The 23250-nt window shown below is 40.7% G+C and overlaps 3 protein-coding genes across 3 annotated transcripts; all 3 read right to left on the reverse strand.

Moving 5' to 3' along the window:
* Nucleotides 1–390: 390 nt before the first annotated feature.
* On the reverse strand, nt 391–4594 carry LOC145551687 (hyaluronidase-1-like). The gene is made up of 4 exons (XM_081607127.1): nt 4473–4594; nt 3222–4211; nt 996–1082; nt 391–908 (listed from the first exon to the last, which is right to left on the reverse strand). The coding sequence occupies exons 2-4, from the start codon at nt 4179–4181 to the stop codon at nt 495–497; spliced, it is 1461 nt and encodes a 486-aa protein (XP_081463253.1). The 5' UTR covers nt 4182–4211; nt 4473–4594; the 3' UTR covers nt 391–494.
* Nucleotides 4595–6152: 1558 nt separating this feature from the next.
* On the reverse strand, nt 6153–12965 carry LOC145551683 (hyaluronidase-2-like). Its single transcript, XM_081607121.1, has 4 exons — nt 12834–12965; nt 11583–12572; nt 6793–6879; nt 6153–6700 (listed from the first exon to the last, which is right to left on the reverse strand). The coding sequence occupies exons 1-4, from the start codon at nt 12834–12836 to the stop codon at nt 6257–6259; spliced, it is 1524 nt and encodes a 507-aa protein (XP_081463247.1). The 5' UTR covers nt 12837–12965; the 3' UTR covers nt 6153–6256.
* A 2165-nt stretch (nt 12966–15130) lies between these two features.
* Nucleotides 15131–18295, reverse strand: LOC103460859 (hyaluronidase-2-like). The gene is made up of 4 exons (XM_081607125.1): nt 18185–18295; nt 16954–17923; nt 15757–15843; nt 15131–15669 (listed from the first exon to the last, which is right to left on the reverse strand). The coding sequence occupies exons 2-4, from the start codon at nt 17896–17898 to the stop codon at nt 15235–15237; spliced, it is 1467 nt and encodes a 488-aa protein (XP_081463251.1). The 5' UTR covers nt 17899–17923; nt 18185–18295; the 3' UTR covers nt 15131–15234.
* Nucleotides 18296–23250: the final 4955 nt, after the last annotated feature.

Raw genomic sequence — 23250 nt, forward strand, 5'->3', positions numbered from 1 at the left:
CCACATGTACATTCGTAAATTTTTTTGAATTCAGTCATATTTTAGACTAAAATCTTCCTGATGTCCACTACAATGGACACGGTTTGAAATTTAAATTTAATAATAATAATAGAACAAAATGGTAAGGTGTTCATTTTTGCCTAAATAAAAAGGAAATCACATAAATACAGAAATTGGAAGGCGCATTTCTTTCTTCGGTTATCAGGAGGATATGCATGTTTACAGTTTTTAAGGTTTTAATTGACCCATTATGTTTACTATAAAATGTGTACTAAGATAATTCTTTCCAGAAAACAAATGCTGTAGTTTTAGTTTAGTATGTGCTGAAATGGAAACCTGTTACCATATAAATGTCTGAATCCAAGCACTGAGCACCCACTGCTCCTGAAGTGATGCTTTCACAATGCAGTTTATTTTTGTTTTCAGGCCAGAAAACCAAAACTTTTCCTTTCGGTGCTGGCAGAGCCAGAGAATAGTTTGGTTTCTTGGTTTCGTCAATAAAACAAAAGTCCGAGTTGGAGAACAAAGCAGAGAGGCCACATCCCTAAAACAGAGGTGGCACTACTCTGCCCTCTTTCTCCTCTTTCTCCTGCTTCTTCTCCTTGTCCTCCCATCTTACAGTTTTCTCCCTTGGTCCCGTTGTAGCACTGGCACTTGAAGTGCTGACGGAAGGCCTTCTCCTCTGCTTCACCTGGGTATCCCGTGACCTTCAGCTTTCCGTTCTGACTTATGATACTGTGAGTGGAGGGGTTGAGGTGCAGAAACACGGCGCTGTCCGGTTCTCGGCGAAGACAGCGACCGTTAAAATTGCACAATTTCTGGCTGCACTCCTTTGCTGCTGTGGTCACATTGAGGAGGTACCGTCCCATGTCTCCCCGAAAATAGTTATTCAAGTCAGAACAGCCGCTCTGCAGCACAGAGGAAAGATATTAACTTAAAAATACATAACAGCAGCCTATGCAACATGAGAGGACTAGGGAAAGTAATGCTCTTACCTTAGATGCATAATATTCGTCACCCCAGAAGATCACTCCTGCAGCTCCCAATGCAACGCTCTCGCCAATAGTGTTGACCAAATCTGTCTGCAAAGGATGTATATGAATACTTTAGCTGTATGAGATGTATTATAGAGAATCTGAGCTCTAGTTACATATAGAGCTGTGGGATCTATATGTAACTACAGCCCACAGTTAAATATATGATGTTTAATGCCATATGAAAATAATAGCTATTTTATGGCCAAAAACACGAAAAACAACATGAGTAATTATCATGTTTTAGATGAATGCGTTGGAGAAAACTTATCTGGTGAAGAGTTACTGTACCTTCAATGAATGACCTATTTTAAAGCTTTTTACCTATATAAGGCACATCGCATTATAAGGCGCATAGAATAGACCCTTCAGTTGGCCAATTTGTTCCACATTCTATTATTACACATCCACATTTGTAAAGAAATGGTCCCCGAGTACTTTATATAGTAGGCTGCCCCAGTCTTTGTTTCACTCATGGTGCTGCGATATTGTGCCCAACTGCTTTTTGGGTAACACAGACCAACCGACACGCTGCCGCCGCAGTCTCTTTCTCTCTTCCCCCGCCCCTCCACCCCCCTGGCTTTAAATGTATTATCAAACTTTATTAACTAACCAGCGTTCTGACAACTATCCCAGCATGCACCGCGCACTTCTTCTTCTACGGGCGAAAATGAAGCCGGCGGCTGTTTACCGTAGATGCTAGACTTGTTGTGGCTCAATATTGGTCCATATATAAGGCGCACAAGATTATAAGGCGCACTGTCGGCTTTTGAGGAAATTGAAGGTTTTTAGGTGCGCCTTATAGTGCGGACAATACGGTACTACCAAATTGAGATAATCACATGTAAAAGTTCTGGACAATAGGAGCGGAATGGAACAGAAGCTATGTTCTTCAACGTGCAAACACCTTGGCCAGGTGTGTTCATTCAGCAGGTGGAAACTAAATGTAATTTAAGAATTATTTAACTTTCTAATGGGATCTTTTTAAAATGACAGACAGCTGGACTTCACCAGGTGAGAGTTACTTCTTTACCATTTCTTATTTTTTCACATTCTCCCTCATAACATCAATTTATATCCCCATGGGGTGTTTTGTTGAATTAGCAAGGATGTAAACTGACTCAGAGCTGAGCTCTGTAGATACCAAGGAAGTTTTATATTTTTTAACTTTCAGCCTCAGTTTGTCATGTAGCATGCTGGATTTACAAATAAAGGCAAACTTTTGGAAATCTCAGATTAGGTAAGGAACCACGTTCTCTAGAAATGCACACCAAATATAGCTTTTTTAGAGTAAAATCCAGCCTTAATGAGCTAACTGCAAATATAACATGTTAAAGGCAACGTTAAACATCAACTCCAAACTTTTTGTCTTTTTTGTTAAATAAAAAATATTTCAGTGACTGCCCTGGTTCAAATTATAAATAATTACTCATGATAGAAAAGTAAAAATAAAGTATTTTGAACTTTGGTAATTATAGGAATCAACAAAAATCTGTATCTGGTAGGTCATAGTTTTACAAAAAGTGTAACTGTCCTTCTAGAGCTGCTGCCTGGTGGCTGATGCAGAGTGCGACGGGTGTATTTATATGGGTGGAGCAGAGACATGTATGTAGAGGGAACATATCGGGCTGCTTTAGCTGATGCATAGATTCAATTTACGGACAGCTGGAAAAAAAAATTCCTACCATTCAGGTCACAACAGATGGGTGGCGTGACTTTCTCTGTGTGTGTCAAAGGTGCCACACAGAGAAATTGACATAAAAGCAATAAATGGCTGGGAAAAGTGAGAGTTAATCTATAAAACTGACTGAATATCAAAATATAGACTAAAAGCTGGAGTACAGACACTTTTTTTGTTTCTTTATTATTCTGCTATTTATCATTACATTGAAAATAACAAATATTTGTATAATTGTTATCCAGGTTAACTTAAAAAGTGAGGTGCTAATGTTACAGTCTAATTTTCAATTTTCAAGGCTACAGAAAAGTCATTGTTAAAGCTGCACAAACATGAAAATTTGCGACGATGTGAATGTCCGATATTATTACTGCTAATCTGACAGTATTAAAAAATAATTTTTTCAAATTTTTTACCGGATTATTTGATTAATCGTAAGAATAATTGAAAGATTACTTGATTACTAAGATAACAGTTTAAAACAGCACTATTTCCTCCAATCAACCTACCTTAGGTAAAAGTTTCATGTTATTCCTGTAAGCGGGTCGGGAATAAACAAAAACAGGACGTGCCAATCCATCTCCAAAAGAAGCAATGCGCATTGTGTACTGCACCCTTTTCTGGACAAACAGGCGTGCCACATCTTTGGAGGCCAGTACATGTTCCAGGTATATTTCAGGAAAAAGGGCGGTGCTTTCATTCAACAGCCAGTTCAGTTGATTATTTTCCTCAATCTTATGAGGACGACAGCGTCCTGTGTAGATGTCCAAATTCTTTTCATCGTAGTCAGTGTTGAAACATTCAGGAAACATGTGGAAGCCCCACAGCTGATTCGGTCTCAATTTTTTACCCTGTCTCAGGGTCCCCAGCATCAATTCACGAGCTGAAAGTTCAAATTCTTTTAGCGCAACATTTTTCATTTCCTCTTCAGCCAATGAAGGGTTCTTTCTGGCCACCAGTTCAAGTGATGTCGTTCTATGGATATTTCTGCCAACATAGTTTCGGCTCCACAAGGGGTGCCATCGATCCCAGTTAATGACAGTCAGACCTTTAGCCTTGGGGTCTGGTATGTATGTGTTTAGATCCTGAGACATTTTTTTAAGGTGCTGAGTGAGATTGACACTTTGTGGAAGGCCCCCATTCACTGCTGTGTTTCCAAGCTTATTGTTCAAGTAGGGATAAAGCCCGAGTCTTTCATTATAGAATGTTGTGAGATTCTGCCGGGCAAAGCCCTTACTGGGGGATGACACTATGTCAAACAGGTCTAATGATAAGGTAACACTGTGTTGTGTCTCACAGTCCTCAGTGGGAGCGTTCCAAACGAAGAGAACTGGCTTCTTGGAGTGTAATGGCCAGCTTGTCTGCTTTGTGTCTGCTGAACCCAAGACTATCCATGATGTAAACAGAGCAAGGAGAAACCAGGACAGTCGGTCAACTGCTGAGAGGAAAGAGGGGAATACAGTCTCCATGGTGGTCCCTGCTACCTTCACTCTTATCCTCTGTTTCCAAAAGACACAAAAAGATGTGAAATTGAAATACAACATTTGACAGAAAAATCTGTGTTCTCTATATTGTTCGACTGTCTAATGTTTTATAAAACAAACAAAAGAAAATCTGAATTGGGTCACTTCAGGCTGCAGTGTGAACGTAACCTTTGTCAACGACAGTTTGCTTCTTTCACAAAGAGCGTTCACTCAGTCATGTTTCTGCAAACACAATATGACAAAATGATCATGGAGATGATGGCCTTGGTTTCGTACCTTTTAAGATGTAAAGCAAAGTTGAACCAGACACTGCAGGGAATCGACCCGAGGGACAGTAGAGCAAAACAAAAACAAAACAAAAAACAAAACAAAGAAACTGACACACACTTTTTTAACAAATTAATGTTCAAATCAAAACATCTCAGTTCCATTTCCTGTTTCAAAAATAAACAAACTTTCTGCTAATTTAAATCATGAATTGTTATTTAATTGTAATTATAGTTAGAACACTAAATTACAAAGTCTGTCTAGTAAACAGCATTAGCCAATAAATTAATTTACCTATAAAATATTTTACTATTCCAAATAGGAATGTGCAATACCTATTTATTTATCTATATATAAATACCTATAAATACCTATATATATATATATATATATATATATATATATATATATATATATATATATATATATATGGAACGTCTTAAAAATGGTTCAAAATGTGTCATGCTAGACGTTCGGAACGCTCCTCCATAGCCCTTATTGCACCTCCACATAGACTTTAAATGTATAAGAAATGTGCCTGATGTTCAAAACACTTTTGGTGTGAACGCACCATCAGAGCCAGAGATAGCAGGAAAGTCACCATGCTAGGTGGGCCCAGATTAATTTGTATGTTTTTCTAGAACCAGACAATTGTGATGGGAATGTCCATTTCTTGGTTCTTGGTCATAAAGATCTATGTCACCCTCCATCACTTCTGGTTGTCGTACCTGGACACAAGTTTTTTTCTTTTTTTGGCTATTGATTGCAAATATCGTTTAGATCTTTCCCGTAAATGGTGGAGGCCATCACCACAGGTTTATCATCAAACCACTTTGTGACAATCAGCTAAGATGCTCCCTTCTGTTCACAGTGGTCCATCTTCTGGTGGCTTTGGTATTATTTGGTTCATCATAATGGTTCCAGTTGCGGGAAGACCCGTTTGAGAAGTTTGTAGAACTTTTTCATCATTTTCCTGTAACTTCACTTCTGATTTTTTTAGTCCAGAAGTCTCTGGGAAAACCAAGAGAGGCCATGTGTGCTGATATTCTGAAGAAAGTCCTTATTTATGTGTGGCATTATCTACTTCTATCATTTTCAAAATAAATAAAATAATAAACAAATAAGTAAAAATAAATAAAGACTTCATTTCTTGGGCTATAGGGTTTGGGGATACCCCTGCAGTTTACAGTTTGGTTTTCATTTCAAATACAAGCAATAGATTCAAACCAGAAATGGATAATTTCTGGTTATTAAATGTATTTTTCAAATTTGACCTCATTTCTTGGGTTAATGTGATTCATTAATCACTTATCTGTACATTGGCAATTTTTTTTTAATTCAGTCATATTTTAGACTAAAGTCTTCCTGATGTCCACTACAATGGACACGGTGTGAAATTTAAATTTAATAATAATAATAGAACAAAATGATAAGGTGTTCATTTTGGACAAAATAGAAAGGAAATCACATAAATACTGGGCGCATTTTTTTCTTCGGTTATCAGGAGGATATGCATGTTTCCAGTTTTTAAGGTTTTAATTGACCCATTATGTTTACTATAAAATGTGTACCAAGAGAATTCTTTCCAGAAAACAAATGCTGTAGTTTTAGTTTAGTATGTGCTGAAATGGAAACCTGTTACCATATAAACCTCTGAATCCAAGCACTGAGCACCCACTGCTCCTGAAGTGATGCTTTCACAATGCAGTTTATTTTTGTTTTCAGGCCAGAAAACCAAAACTTTCCCTTTTGGTGCTGGCAGAGCCAGAGAATAGTTTGGTTTCTTGGTTTCCTCAAAGAAACAGAGAAAGAAGTCCGAGTTGGAGAACAAAGCAGAGAGGCCACATCCCTAAAACAGAGGTGGCACTACTCTGCCCTCTTTCTCCTCTTTCTCCTGCTTCTTCTCTTTCTTCTCTTTGTTCTCTTAATCCTTGTCCTCCCATCTTACAGTTTTCTCCCTTGGTCCCGTTGTAGCACTGGCACTTGAAGTGCTGACGGAAGGCCTTCTGCTCTGCTTCACCTGGGTATCCCGTGACCTTCAGCTTCCCGTTCTGACTTATGATACTGTGAGTGGAGGGGTTGAGGTGCAGAAACACGGTGCTGTCCGGTTCTCGGCGAAGACAGCGACCGTTAAAATTGCACAATTTCTGGCTGCACTCCTTTGCTGCTGTGGTCACATTGAGGAGGTACCGTCCCATGTCTCCCCTAAAATAGTTATTCAAGTCAGAACAGCCGCTCTGCAGCACAGAGGATAGATATTAACTTCAAAATACATAACAGCAGCCTATGCAACATGAGAGGACGAGGCAAAGTATATTATGCATCTTACCTTAGATGCATAATATTCGTCCCCCCAGAAGATCACTCCTGCAGCTCCCAATGCAACGCTCTCGCCAATGGTGTTGACCAAATCTGTCTGCAAAGGATGTATATGAATACTTTAGCTGTATGAGATGTATTATAGAGAATCTGAGCTCTAGTTACATATAGAGCTGTGGGATCTATATGTAACTACAGCCCACAGTTAAATATATGATGTTTAATGCCATATGAAAATAATAGCTATTTTATGGCCAAAAACACGAAAAACAACATGAGTAATTATGTTTTAGATGAATGTGTTGGAGAAAACTTATCTGGTGAAGAGTTACTGTACCTTCAATGAATGACCTATTTTAAAGCTTTTTACCTATATAAGGCACATTGCATTATAAGGCGCATAGAATAGACCCTTCAGTTGGGCAATTTGTTCCACATTCTATTATTACACATCCACATTTGTAAAGAAATGGTCCCCGAGTACTTTACATAGTAGGCTGCCCCAGTCTTTGTTTCACTCATGGTGCTGCGACATTGTGCCCAACTGCTTTTTGGGTAACACAGACCAACCGACATGCTGCCGCCGCAGTCTCTGTCTCTCTTCCCCCGCCCCTCCACCCCCCTGGCTTTAAATGTATTATCAAACTTTATTAACCAACCAGCGTTCTGACAACTATCCCAGCATGCACCGCGCACTTCTTCTTCTACGGGCGAAAATGAAGCCGGCGGCTGTTTACCGTAGATACTAGACTTGTTGTGGCTCAATATTGGTCCATATCAATCAATCAATCAAATTTTATTTGTATAGCACATTTCAGCAGCAAGGCATTTCAAAGTGCTTTGCATAATTAAAATAAAAACAGAAATAATCAGTGAGAAAGAGAGAGATTAAAAACAATAAAAATAAAAAAACCAAAAAACATTACATCATTAAAACGTCGAAAAGAAAGAAGAAGAAATTAAAAACATTAAAGACATAAAAACATGGAAGACAACAAAACCCGCACTCTAACCCTAATTTAGCCATAAGCAACTCTAAACAGGTGAGTTTTAAGTTGAGATTTAAAAGCACCCAGTGTTTCAGCTATTTTACAGTTTTCTGGAAGTTTGTTCCAAATCTGTGGTGCATAGAAACTGATTGCTGCTTCTCCTCGTCTGGTTCTGGGGATGCAGAGCAGACCAGAACCAGAAGATCTGAGGGGTCTAGACGGTTGGTACAGTAATAACAGATCTTTAAGGTATTGTGGTGCTAAACCGTTCAGTGATTTATAAACTAACATCAGTATTTTAAAGTCTATTTTCTGAGCTACAGGGAGCCAGTGTAGGGACTTTAAAACTGGTGTTATGTGCTCTATCTTTCTTGTTTTATTGAGAACCCGAGCAGCAGCATTCTGGAGCAGCTGCAGCTGTTTGATTGATTTATTAGTCAGACCTGTGAAGACGCTGTTGCAGTAATCAATGCGGCTAAAGATAAACGCATGGATGAGTTTCTCTAGATCGTGCTGAGACATTAGTCCTCTAATCCTGGAGATGTTCTTCAGGTGATAGAAGGCCGACTTTGTGACTGTGTGGCTCTGAAGGTTCAGGTCAGAGTCCATCACTACTCCCAGGTTTCGGGCCTGATCGCTTGTTTTTAGTTGAAATAACTGAAGCTGTGCATTGAATGTGGTTCGCTCCTCTTTAGGTCCAAAGATAATAACTTCAGTTTTGTTTCTGTTTAGCTGGAGAAAGTTTTGGCACATCCACACATTGATCTGTTCTAAGCATCTATTCAGTGACTGGATGGGTTCAGAGTCACCTGGTGACATCGTGATGTAGAGCTGTGTATCATCCGCATAATTGTGGTAGCTAATCCTATGTCCTGTTATAACCTTAGCCAGTGGGAGAATATAAATATTGAAAAGAAGGGGTCCTAGGATTGAACCTTGGGGTACCCCACATGTGACCTTTGACCTCTCTGATGAGAAGTTTCCGATTGAAACAAAGAAATCCCTGTTCTTTATGTAAGATTCAAACCAGTTGAGCACTGGACCGGAGAGTCCAACCCAACTCTCCAGTCGATTCAGTAGAATGTCGTGGTCAACAGTGTCGAAAGCTGCACTGAGGTCCAACAGAACCAGCACTGTGGTTCTCCCACAGTCTGTATTTATATGGATGTCATTGAACACTTTTACAAGGGTCGTCTCCGTGCTGTGGTGAGCACGAAAACCAGACTGGAAAGAGTCAAAGCAGTTTGTTATTGTTAGGAAGTTATTTAATTGTTTAAAAACAGCTTTTTCAATAATTTTGCTGATGAATGGGAGGTTGGAGATCGGCCTGTAATTCTGCAGTAGGGATTTGTCCAGATTGTTCTTTTTTATCAGCGGTTTGACAACTGCTGTTTTCAAAGCCTGGGGGAAAACACCTGAAGAGAGCGATGAGTTTACTATTTGGATCAGATCCTTAGCAACAACAGGCAGGACTTTCTTAAAGAAATGTGTGCGTAGGACATCCAGACAGAAGGAACTGGAGCTTAATTGACTTATAATTTCTTCTAGGGTTTTATAATTTAGTAGTTGAAATTGGGTCATTTTTCCTGCATTTGTTTTGTTTGGGCACAGCATTAGTACTGTCTTTGGAGTGGATGTGCAGATTAATCCTCTGATCTTTTGAATTTTCTCTAAAAAGAAACTTGAAAACTTGTTGCAGGCGGCAATAGATTGAAGTTCAGGTGGCAACGTCATCGGAGGATTTGTGAGCCTGTCAACAGTGGCAAATAAAGCTCGAGCATTGTTAATGTTTTTGTTTATGACATCTGCAAAGAAAGCCTCTCTGGCATGTTTTAGTGTTGTGTGATAGTTACGTAGTCTTTCCTTGTAGATGTCACAATAAACGTGCAGTTGACCTTTACGCCATTTCCGTTTGGCCCTACGGCAGAGTTGTCTTGCAGATTGAACTACTTGTGCATTTCTCCATGGAGATTTCTTCCTACCAGTCACAACCTTCACTTTAGTGGGGGCAATGTAATCAATGATATCTGAAAGTTTGCACTGAAAATCATCCACCAACTTATCTACGTCACTATGACTTAAGAGTGAGGAAGAAGAGTAGATTTGATTAAATGTTTCTGCTGTGTTTTCTGTGAAAGTACGTTTTGTGTTAGTAGCTTTTTGTCCAAGTGGGTTAACGGATAAAGAACTGTCAAAAAAAACAGCAAAATGATCCCACAGGGCAATATCAGTTACAGAGACATTGGAAATATTCACACCCTTACTGATAACCAGGTCCAGTTTGTGTCCCTGAGTGTGTGTTGCTTGTTTGACATGTTGTGTTAAACCAAAACTCTCTAATATATTACAGAGCTTTTTAGCCCCTCGGACCATATATAAGGCGCACCGGATTATAAGGCGCTCTGTCGGCTTTTGAGGAAATTGAAGGTTTTTAGGTGCGCCTTATAGTGCGGACAATACGGTACTACCAAATTGAGATAATCACATGTAAAATGTCTGGACAATAGGAGCGGAATGGAACAGAAGCTATGTTCTTCGACATGCAAACACCTTGGCCAGGTGTGTTCATTCAGCAGGTGGAAACTAAATGTAATTTAAGAACTATTTAACTTTCCAATGGGATCTTTTTTAAATGACAGACAGCTGGACTTCACCAGGTGAGAGTTACTTCTTTACCATTTCTTATTTTTTCACATTCTCCCTCATAACATCAATTTATTTCCCCATGGGGTGTTTTGTTGAATTAGCAAGGAAGTAAATTGACTCAGAGCTGAGCTCTGTAGATACCAAGTTTTATATTTTTGAACTTTCAGCCTCTGTTTGTCATGTAGCATGCTGGATTTACACAAAAAGGCAAACTTTTGGAAATCTCAGATTAGGTAAGGAACCACGTTCTCTAGAAATGCACACCAAATGTAGATTTTTTAGAGTAAAATCCAGCCTTAATGAGCTAACTGCAAATATAAAATGTTACGGGCATCTTTAAACATCAACTCCAAACTTTTTGTCTTTTTTAAATAAAAATATTTCAGTCATTGCCCTGGTTCAAATTATAAATAATTACTCATGATTGAAAAGTAAAAATAAAGTATTTTTGAACTTTGGTAATTATAGGAATCAACAAAAATCTGTATCTGGTAGGTCATAGTTTTACAAAAAGTGTAACTGTCCTTCTAGAGCTGCTGCCTGGTGGCTGCTGCAGAGTGCGGCGGGTGTATTTATATGGGTGGAGCAGAAACATGTAGAGGGAACATATCGGGCTGCTTTAGCTGATGCTTAGATTAGGTTTACGGACAACTGGAAAATAAATTTCCTACCATCCAGGTCACAACAGATGGGTGGCATGACTTTCTCTGTTTGTGTCGAAGGTGCCACACAGAGAAATTGACATAAAAGCTATAAATGGCTGGGAAAATGAGAGTTGATCTATAAAACTGACTGAATATCAAAATATAGACTAAAAGCTGGAGTACAGACACTTTTTTTGTTTCTTTATTATTCTGCTATTTATCATTACATTGAAAATAACAAATATTTGTATAATTGTTATCCAGGTTAACTTAAAAAGTGAGGTGCTAATGTTACAGGCTAATTTTCAAGGCTACAGAAAAGTAATTGTTAAAGCTGCACAAACATGAAAATTTGCGACGATGTGAATGTCCGATATTATTACTGCTAATCTGACAGTATTAAAAAATAATTTTTTCAAATTTTTTACCGGATTACTTGATTAATCGTAAGAATAATTGAAAGATTACTTGATTACTAAGATAACACTTTAAAACAGCACTATTTCCTCCAATCAACCTACCTTAGGTAAAAGTTTCATGTTATTCCTGTAAGTGGGTTGGGAATAAACAAAAACAGGACGTGCCAATCCATCTCCAAAAGAAGCAATGCGCATTGTGTACTGCACCCTTTTCTGGACAAACAGGCGTGCCACATCTTTGGAGGCCAGTACATGTTCCAGGTATATTTCAGGAAAAAGGGCGGTGCTTTCATTCAACAGCCAGTTCAGTTGATTATTTTCCTCAATCTTATGAGGACGACAGCGTCCTGTGTAGATGTCCAAATTCTTTTCATCGTAGTCAGTGTTGAAACATTCAGGAAACGGGTGGAAGCCCCACAGCTGATTCGGTCTCAAATTTTTACCCTGTCTCAGGGTCCCCAGCATCAATTCACGAGCTGAAAGTTCAAATTCTTTTAGCGCAGCATTATACAATTGCTCATGAGTCAACGAAGGGTTCTTACTGTCCACCAGTTCAATTGATGTCGTTCTATGGACATTACTGTCAGCATAGTTTCGGCTCCACAAGGGGTGCCATCGATCCCAGTTAATGACAGTCAGACCTTTAGCCTTGGGGTCTGGTATGTATGTGTCTAGATCCTGAGACATTTTTTTAAGGTGCTGAGCGAGATTGACACTTTGTGGAAGGCCCCCATTCACTGCTATGTTTCCAAGCTTATAGTTCAAGTAGGGATAAAGCCCGAGTCTTTCATTATAGAATGTTGTGAGATTCTGCCGGGCAAAGCCCTTACTGGGGGATGACACTATGTCAAACAGGTCTAATGATAAGGTAACACTGTGTTGTGTCTCACAGTCCTCAGTGGGAGCGTTCCAGACGAAGAGAACTGGCTTCTTGGAGTATAATGGCCACCTTGTCTGCTTTGTGTCTGCTGAACCCAAGACTATCCATGATGTAAACAGAGCAAGGAGAAACCAGGACAGTCGGTCAACTGCTGAGAGGAAAGAGGGGAATACAGTCTCCATGGTGGTCCCTGCTACCTTCACTCCTATCCTCTGTTTCCAAAAGACACAAAAAGATGTGAAATTGAAATACAACATTTGACAGAAAAATCTGTGTTCTCTATATTGTTCGACTGCCTAATGTTTTATAAAACAAACAAAAGAAAATCTGAATTGGGTCACTTCAGGCTGCAGTGTGAACGTAACCTTTGTCAACTACAGTTTGCTTCTTTCACAAAGAGCGTTCACTCAGTCATGTTTCTGCAAACACAATATGACAAAATGATCATGGAGATAATGTCCTTGGTTTCTTACCATTTAAGATGTAAAGCAAAGTTGAACCAGACACTGCAGGGAATCGACCCGAGGGACAGCAGAGCAAAACAAAAACAAAACAAAAAACAAAACAAACTGACACTAACTTTTTTAACAAATTAATGCTCAAATCAAAACATCTCAGTTCCATTTCCTGTTTCAAAAATAAACAAACTTTCTGCTAATTTAAATCATGAATTGTTATTTAATTGTAATTATAGTTAGAACACTAAATTACAAAGTCTGTCTAGTAAACTGCATTAGCTGCAATAATTAATTTACCTGTAAAAGATTTTACTATTCCTAATAGGAATGCGCGATACCTTTATCTATATATATATATATATATATATATATATATATATATATATATATATATATATATATATATATATAAAAATATATATATATATATATATATATATGTAGAACGTCATGAAAATGGTTCAAAATGTGTCATGCTAGACGTTCAGAACGCTCCTCCATAGCCCTTATTGCACCTCCACATAGACTTTAAATGTAAAAGAAATGTCCCTGATGTTCAAAACACTTTTAGTGTGAACGCACCATCAGAGCCAGAGATAGCAGGAAAGTCACCATGCTAGGTGGGACAGGATTAATTTGTATGTTTTTCCAGGACCAGACATTTGAGATGGGAATGTCCATTTCTTGCTTCTTGGTCATAAAGATCTACGCCACCCTCCATCACTTCTGGTTGTCGTACCTGGACACAAGTTTTTTTCTTTTTTTGGCCATCCATTGCAAATATCGTTTAGATCTTTCCCGTAAATGGTGGAGGCCATCACCACAGGTTTATCATCAAACCACTTTGTGACAATCAGCTAAGATGCTCCCTTCTGCTCACAGTGGTCCATCTTCTGGTGGCTTTGGGATTATTTGGTTCATCATAATGGTTCCTGTTGCGGGAAGACCTGCTTGAGACGTTTGTAGAACTTTTAACTCATTTTCCTGTAACTGCATTTTTCATTTTTTTAAGTCCAGAAGACTCTGGGAAAGCCAAGAGAGGCCATGTGTGCTGATATTCTGAAGAAAGTCCTTATTCATGTGTGTCATTATCTACTTCAGTGGTCCCCAAATTTTTTCCTGTGAGGGCCACATAACTTTTCCCTTCTGTGGTGGTGGCCAGACTCAGTTTGATGGGGGGGGGACGGACAGACGTGACGGACAGACGTGACGGACGGACGTGACGTTCTCGATTTATTTTTTACTTGATTTTTTACCCAGAAAGCACATGGGAAAAAATTGTTAGTGAAACTGTCACTGGGACTGACTAGTATATATTTCATTGAGGGACGCCTTGAATGCACTTGTGTTCATCTGCTCTACAGCTAGCAAACAACCGTACTGAACATAAAAGTCAAGCAGTTCCCTAAAAGTCCAACAGATGGCAGCAATGCGCCATGCAAAACAAAACACCCACAGTTTAGAGGACACACCTCCTGCTAAAGAGCCCCCTGGTGGTTGAAGAAAAATCCACATATAAACCGGAAAATACAATATATGAAAAAAAATCTGAATGCTCTCTGGTATTGTTCGGGGGGCCGGACCAAATGTGGAGGCAGGCTGTATCCGGCCCGCGGGCCATAGCTTGTGGACCACTGATCCACCTCTATCATTTTCAAAATAAATAAAATAATTAACAAATACGTAAAAATAAATAAAGTCTTCATTTCTTGGGCTATAGTGTTTGGGGATACTCCTGCAATTTGCAGTTTGGTTTTCATTTCAAATACAAGCAATAGATTGAAACCAGAAATGGATAACTTCTGGTTATTAAATGTATTTTTTAAATTTGACCTCCTTTCTTGGGTTAATGTGATTCATTAATCACTTATCTGTACATTTGTAAAATTTTTTTGAATTCAGTCATATTTTAGAATAAAATCATCCTGATGTCCACTACAATGTACATGTTGTGAAATTTAAATTTAAATTTAATAATAATAATAATAATAATAATAATAATAATAATAATAATAATAATAATAATAATAATAGAACAAAATGGTAAGGTGTTCTTCTTGGCCTAAATAGGAAGGAAATCACATAAATACAGAAATTGGAAGGCACATTTTTTCATTCGGTTCTCAAGAGGATATGCATGTTTACATTTTTTAAGATTTAAATTGACAGATTATGTTTACTATAAAACAAATGCAAAAATAATTCTTTCCAGAAAACACACACTGTAGTTTTAGTTCAATGTGTGCTGAAAAGGAAACCTGTTACCATATAAACCTCTGAATCCAAGCACTGAGCACCCACTGCTCCTGAAGTGATGCTTTCACAATGCAGTTTATTTTTGTTTTCAGGCCAGAAAACCAAAACTTTTCCTTTTGGTGCTGGCAGAGCCAGAGAATAGTTTGGTTTCTTGGTTTCCTCAAAGAAACAGAGAGAGAAGTCCGAGTTGGAGAACAAAGCAGAGAGGCCACATCCCTAAAACAGAGGTGGCACTACTCTGCCCTCTTTCTCCTCTTTCTCCTGCTTCTGCTATTTCTTCTCTCCCTTCTTGTCTTTCCAGCTTACAGTCTACTCCCTTGGTCCCGTTGTAGCACTGGCACTTGAAGTGCTGACGGAAGGCCTTCAGCTCTGCTTCACCTGGGGTTCCCGTGACCTTCAGCTTTCCATTCTGAGTTATGATCCTGTGAGTCGAGTTGCTGAGGTGCAGAAACACGGCCCTGTACGGTGCTTGTCGAAGACAGCGACCGTTAAAATTGCACAATTTCTGGCTGCACTCCTTTGCTGCTGTGGTCACATTGAGGAGGTACCGTCCCATGTCTCCCCGAAAATAGTTATTCAAGTCAGAACAGCCGCTCTGCAGCACAGAGGATAGATATTAACTTAAAAATACATAACAGCAGCCTATGCAACATGAGAGGACTGGGGAAAGTAATGCTCTTACCTTAGATGCATAATATTCGTCACCCCAGAAGATCACTCCTGCAGCTCCCAATGCAACGCTCTCGCCAATGGTGTTGACCAAATCTGTCTGCAAAGGATGTATATGAATACTTTAGCTGTATGAGATGTATTATAGAGAATCTGAGCTCTAGTTACATATAGAGCTGTGGGATCTATATGTAACTACAGCCCACAGTTAAATATATGATGTTTAATGCCATATGAAAATAACAGCCAAATGGCCAAAAACACAAAAAACAACATGAGTAATTATCATGTTTTAGATGAATGCATTGGAGAAAACTTATCTGATGAAGAGTTACCATGAGTTACCGTATTTTCCGCACCTTCAATGAATGACCTATTTTAAAGCTTTTTACCTATATAAGGCACATTGCATTATAAGGCGCATAGAATAGATTGGTTCAAATTATAAATAATTACTCATGATTGAAAAGTAAAAACAAAGTATTTTTGAACTTTGGTAATTATAGGAATCAACAAAAATCTGTATCTGGTAGGTCATAGTTTTACAAAAAGTGTAACTGTCCTTCTAGAGCTGCTGCCTGGTGGCTGCTGCAGAGTGCGGCGGGTGTATTTATATGGGTGGAGCAGAGACATGTAGAGGGAACATATCGGGCTGCTTTAGCTGATGCATAGATTCAATTTACGGACAACTGGAAAAAAAAATTCCTACCATCCAGGTCACAACAGATGGGTGGCATGACTTTCTCTGTGTGTGCCGAAGGTGCCACACAGAGAAATTGATATAAAAGCAATAAATGGCTGGGAAAAGTGAGAGTTAATCTATAAAACTGACTGAATATCAAAATACAGACTAAAAGCTGGAGCACAGACAATTTTTATGTTTCTTTATGATTCTGCTATTTATCATTACATTGTAAATAACAAATGTTTGTATCATTGTTGTCCAGGTTAACTTAAAAAGTGAGGTGCTAATGTTACAGGCTAATTTTCAATTTTCAACGCTACAGAAAAGTCATTGTTAAAGCTGCAAAACATGAAAATTTACGACGATGTGAATGTCCGATATTATTACTGCTACTCCAACTGTATTAAAAAAAAATTTTTTCAAATTTTTTATCAGATTACTTGATTAATCGTAAGAATGATTGAAAGATTACTCAATATCTAAAATAACAGTTTACAACAGCATTATTTCCTCCAATCAACCAACCTCAGTTAAAAGGGTCATCCCAAATTTGTGAGTGGGTTGGGAATAAACAAAAACAGGACGTGCCAATCCATTCCCAACAGATGCAACGCGCATTGCCTCCTTGACCCTTTTCTGGACAAACAGGCGTGCCTGATCAGTGGAGCGCAGTTCACTTTCCATATATATTTCAGGAAAAATGGCGGTGCTTTCATTCCACAGCCAATTCAGGTGATCATTGATCTCTACAGCAATACAATGTCCTGTGTAGATTTCCATTCTCCCTGAGTAGTCATGGTTGTAACAATCAGGAAACAAGTAGTAGCCCCACAGCTGATTCGGTCTCAAATTTTTACCCTGCCTCAGGGTCCCCTGCAGGTATTCACGAACTGCAAGTTCAAATTCTTCTTTCGCAAATTTCGACACTAGACCTTTAGTCAACGAAGCGTTCTTTCTGGCCACCAGTTCACGTGATTTCGTTTTATAGTGATCTTTGTCACCCCAGTTTCGGACAAACAAGGGGTGCCATTCCTCCCAGTCAATGACAGTCAGACCTTTAGCCTTGGGGTCTGGTATGTATTTGTCTAAATCCTCAGACATTTTTTCAAGGTGCTGAGAGAGATTGACACTTTGTGGAAGGCCCCCATTGACTGCTGCTTCTTTACTGTCATAATAGGGATAAAGCCCGAGGTGGTCCTTATAGAACGTTGTGAGAGTCTGCCGGGTAAAGCCCTTTGTGGGGGTTGACATTATGTCAAACTGATCTAATGATAACTTGACACTGTGTTGTGTCTCACAGTCCTGAGTGGGAGCGTTCCAGACGAAGAGAACTGGCTTCTTGGAGTGTAATGGCCAGCTTGTCTGCTTTGTGTCTGCTGAACCCAAGACTATCCATGATGTAAACAGAGCAAGGAGAAACCAGGACAGTCGGTCAACTGCTGAGAGGAAAGAGGGGAATACAGTCTCCATGGTGGTTCCTGCTACCTTCACTCCTCTGTTTCCAAAAGACACAAAAAGATGTGACATTGAAATAAAACATTTGACAGAAATATCTGTGTTCTCTGTATTGTTCGACTGTCTAATGTTTTATAAAACAAACAAAAGAAAATCTGAATTGGGTCACTTCAGGCTGCAGTGTGAACGTAACCTTTGTCAACGACAGTTTGCTTCTTTCACAAAGAGCGTTCACTCAGTCATGTTTCTGCAAACACAATATGACAAAATGATCATGGAGATGATGTCCTTGGTTTCTTACCATTTAAGATGTAAAGCAAAGTTGAACCAGACACTGCAGGGAATCGACCCGAGGGACAGCAGAGCAAAACAAAAACAAAAAACCAAACCAACTGACTTTAACAAATTAATGCTCAAATCAAAACATCTCAGTTCCATTTAGTGTTTGAAAAATAAACAAACTTTCTTCTAGTTTAATATATATATATATATATATATATATATATATATATATATATATATATATATATATATATATATATATATATATATATATATATATATATATATATATATATATATATATATATATATATTTGCTTTACATCTTATATATATAAGATATATATAAGCATATATATATATGCTTTAACATTATAGTAGTTTCTGTAGTTGTTTCTGTGGCTGCACTATATTTTTATGTTTATTGAGATATCAATTCATATCTCAATATCTATTGTGAAGTGTGGCGGTAACGTTATGCATAATAATATTTTTTGGTATAAAATTTACAATAGAAATGAAAAACATCACATACTAATTGTTTATTTGCAAACATTAAAACCTTTCTCAGGTTTCATTTTTAGATCCAGCAGGACCTAAAAATGGTAAAGATAAAATTTGGTATAGAATGATAAGTCAACTAAGTGATAAGTCAAAAGCTATAATATTACAATTATTCAATAAAATATGGGAGGAGGGAAAATTACCAGAGTTATGGAAGGAATCTTTTATTGTACCGAGAGGGCTGATAAAACGGCAAAGAAAGCAATACATAATCCTAGTTTTACAGTTAGGACAAGTAAATCTGAAGGAAAAAGTAAAGCCAATGAGGAGCTGATGAAAATATGGCAGAGAAGGTGGGGTGAAGGTTCAACAGGAAGATGGTTTTATAAAATTCAAAAGTTTGTAGGAAGGAAAAGAAAGGGAAGAAGAAATAGGAAGGAGGAAAGAATAATAAGGTTAAGGTTTGGACATACAGGGCTTAGGTATTCACTTTTTAAAATATAAAAGCATAAAACTGAAAAGTTTGATTATTGTGAGAAGTTTGAAACAATAGAGCATGTTATTTTAGAGTGTTATAAATATGAAGATGAGAGAAGAAGCATGTTGAGAGAGTGTGAAGGTATTAAAGAAAGGTTTAATTTATCAGATTTTTTGAGGAGGGATTTGGGGAGTAGACATATTCAAATAATTATTCGGTTTCTTAAAAAAACAAAGATATTTCATAGAATCTGAATAGATTAAGATGGTTGTGAATGTGCAAAGAATAATGAAGAGAGATATTCAAGTTATATAAAAGTAAAGTTATATTAGTAGGTGTGTGTGAGAGTGTATGTTTGGTCAGAAATATTATAGGGATTAGGTATGAAGTATATAGATCATTACGAACCACACTCCATACCAGTAAGTGGCGGTAATGCTACTGAAAGTTTGTTGCCAACTGCCAATAAAAACCAAGAAGAAGAAGAAGAAGAAGAGGTGTTACGTCAATCCGCGTTTACCCATCAGATACGGTTCTCCTTGCGTCTTCTTGCCGCTCCGCCCCGCCCACGCGGCAAAATACGCGCATGCTCGTGATGAGCACCGAGAAAGCACGTGCATAGGGAACTACGGACACCGTGAAAGCTCAAACAATGTTTCGGCAAAGTTGTCACTTTCTTCACGTTTTTGCGGGAAACCAATAGTAATAATACTAATAACAATAATAATAAAAAATAATAATGATAAATACATATATGTCACATATAATTATTATAAATGTATATATGTTTAATTGTGTATATGTATATATATATATATATATATATAAACAGGCAATCTGATGGGTGACTTTAACATGTGGGAAACGGTATCTGATGGGTGAAATATGGCCATCAGATATCGTTCTCTCACTGTAAAACAAAGGGAACGGTATCTGATGGGTGAAATATGGCCATTAGATACCATTCCCCCACTTTAAAACAAGGGGAACGGTATCTGATGGGTGATTTTAACATAGGGGGAACGGTATCTGATGGGTGAAATATGGCCATCAGATACCGTTCCCCCACTGTAAAACAAGGGGAACGGTATCTGATGGGTAATATTGAGCATTAAAATACATTGCCCTGTTTTTATTTCATAAATATATATAACTAAACATATATATGCATTTATAATAATTATGTGATATATTTGTATTTATCCATCCATCCATCCATTTTCTTCCGCTTATCCGAGGTCAGGTCGCGGGGGCAGCAGCTTCAGAAGGGAGGCCCAGACTTCCCTCTCCCCAGCCACTTCTTACAGCTCCTCCGGGGGAATCCCAAGGCGTTCCCAGGCCAGCCGAGAGACATAGTCCCTCCAGCGTGTCCTGGGTCTTCCCCGAGGCCTCCTCCCGGTGGGACGTGCCCGGAACACCTCACCAGGGAGGCGTCCAGGAGGCATCCTTACCAGATGCCCGAGCCACCTCAACTGGCTCCTTTCGACGTGGAGGAGCAGCGGCTCTACTCTGAGTCCCTCCCGGATGACCGAGCTTCTCACCCTATCTCTAAGGGAGAGCCCAGCCACGCTGCGGAGGAAACCCATTTCGGCCGGTTGTACCCGTGATCTCGTTCTTTCGGTCATGACCCAAAGCTCATGACCATAGATGAGGGTGGGAACGTAGATCGACCGGTAAATCGAGAGCTTCGCTTTTTGGCTAAGCTCTCTCTTCACCACGACGGACCGGTACAGCGCCCGCTTCACAGTAGACGCTGCCCCAATCCGCCTGTCGATCTCCCGCTCCCTTCTTCCCTCATTCGTGAACAAGATCCCCAGATACTTAAACTCCTCCACTTGAGGCAGGACGACCCCCCTGACCCGGACAAGGCACTCTACCCTTTTCCAACTCAAGACCATGGCCTCGTATTTGGAGGCACTGAGCCTCATCCCGGCCGTTTCACACTCGGCTGCGAACCGCTCCAGTGAGAGCTGCATATCACGTTCCGATGAAGCCAACAGGACCACATCATCCGCAAAAAGCAGAGATGCGATCCTAAGGCCACCGAAAACGGATCCCCTCAACACCTCTGCTGCGCCTAGAAATTCTGTCCATAAAAGTAATGAACAGAATCGGTGACAAAGGGCAGCCTTGGCGGAGTCCAACTCTCACCGGAAACGAGCCCGACTTACTGCCGGCAATGTGGACCAGACTCTGACACCGGTCATACATGGACCTGACAGCCCGTATCAAAGGGCCTGGTACCCCATACTCCTGGAGTACCCCCCACAGGGCCCCCCGAGGGACACGGTCGAACGCCTTCTCCAAGTTCACAAAACACATGTAGACTGGTTGGGCGAACTCCCATGCACCCTCCAGGACCCTGCTGAGGGTGTAGAGCTGGTCCAGTGTTCCACGACCAGGACGAAAACCACACTGCTCTTCCTGAATCCGAGGTTCGACTATCCGACGGACCCTCCTCTCCAGGACCCCTGAATAGACCTTACCAGGGAGGCTTAAGATTGTGATCCCCCTGTAATTGGAGCACACCCTCCGGTCCCCCTTTTTAAACAGGGGGACCACCACCCCAGTCATCCAGTCCAGGGTAACTGCCCCCGATGTCCATGCGATATTGCAGAGTCGCATTAGCCAACACAACCCCGCAACATCCAGAGCCTTAAGGAACTCCGGGCGGATCTCATCCACCCCCGGGGCCCTGCCACCGAGGAGCTTTTTGACCACCTCGGCGACCTCGTCCCCAGAGATCGGAGAGCCCAACCCAGAGTCCCCATGCTCAGCTTCCTCAACAGAAGGCATGTTGGTGGGATTGAGGAGGTCTTCGAAGTATTCCGCCCACCGGCCCACAATGTCCCGAGTTGAGGTCAGCAGCACACCATCCCCACTATAAACAGTGTTGGTGCTGCACTGCTTCCCCCTCCTGAGACGCCGGATGGTGGACCAGAATCGCCTCGAAGCTGTCTCCATGGCCTCTCCAAACTCCTCCCACGCCTGGGTTTTTGCCTCAGCGACAACCCGAGCCACATTCCGTTTCGCCCGCCGGTACCCATCAGCTGCTTCTGGAGTCCCACAGGCCAAAAAGGCCCGATAGGACTCCTTCTTCAGCTTGACAGCATCCCTCACCGAAGGTGTCCACCAACCGGTTCGAGGGTTGCCGCCGCGACAGGCACCAACAACCTTGCGGCCGCAGCTCCAATAGGCCGCCTCGGCAATGGAGGTACGGAACATGGTCCACTCAGACTCAATGTTCCCCACCTACCCTGGAACGTGTTCGAAGTTCTGCCGGAGATGAGAGTTGAAGCTCCATCTCACAGGGGACTCCGTCAGACGTTCCCAGCAGACCCTCACTACACGTTTGGGCCTGCCAGGTCTGAGCGGCTTCCTCCCCCACCACCGGAGCCAACTCACCACCAGGTAGTGGTCAGTGGACAGCTCCGCACCTCTCTTCACCCAAGTGTCCAAGACATACGGCCGCAAATCCGATGAGACGATGACAAAGTCAATCATCGAACTGTGGCCTAGGGCGTCCTGGTGCCAAGTGCACATATGGACGCCCTTATGCCTGAACATGGTGTTCGTGATGGACAATCCGTGACGAGCACAGAAATCCAACAACAGAACACCGCTTGGGTTCAGATCGGGGGGGCCGTTCCTCCCAACCACGCCTCTCCAGGTCTCACTGTCATTGCCCACGTGAGCGTTGAAGTCTCCCAGTAGAACAAGGGAGTCCCCAGGAGGGGCACTCTCCAGTACCCCCTCTAAGGACTCCAAGAAGGGTGGGTAATCTGAACTGCCGCTTGGCCCGTAAGCACAAACAACAGTCAGAACCCGTCCCCCCACCCGTAGGCGGAGGGAGGCTACCCTCTCGTTCACCGGGGTGAACCCCAACGTACAGGCGCCCAAATGGGGGGCAACAAGTATGCCCAGTCCTGCCCGGCGCCTCTCACCGTGGGCAACTCCAGAGTGGAAGTACGTCCAGCCCCTCTCAAGGAGACTGGTTCCAGAAGCAGAGCCATGTGTTGAGGTGAGGCCGACTATTTCTAGCCAGAACCTCTCAGCCTCACACACTAGCTCCTGCTCCTTCCCCACCAGAGAGGTGACGTTCC

The sequence above is a fragment of the Poecilia reticulata genome, chromosome 5 (genome assembly GCF_904066995.2).
Source record: "Poecilia reticulata chromosome 5, P_reticulata-male-v2, whole genome shotgun sequence".
NCBI lineage: Eukaryota > Metazoa > Chordata > Actinopteri > Cyprinodontiformes > Poeciliidae > Poecilia > Poecilia reticulata.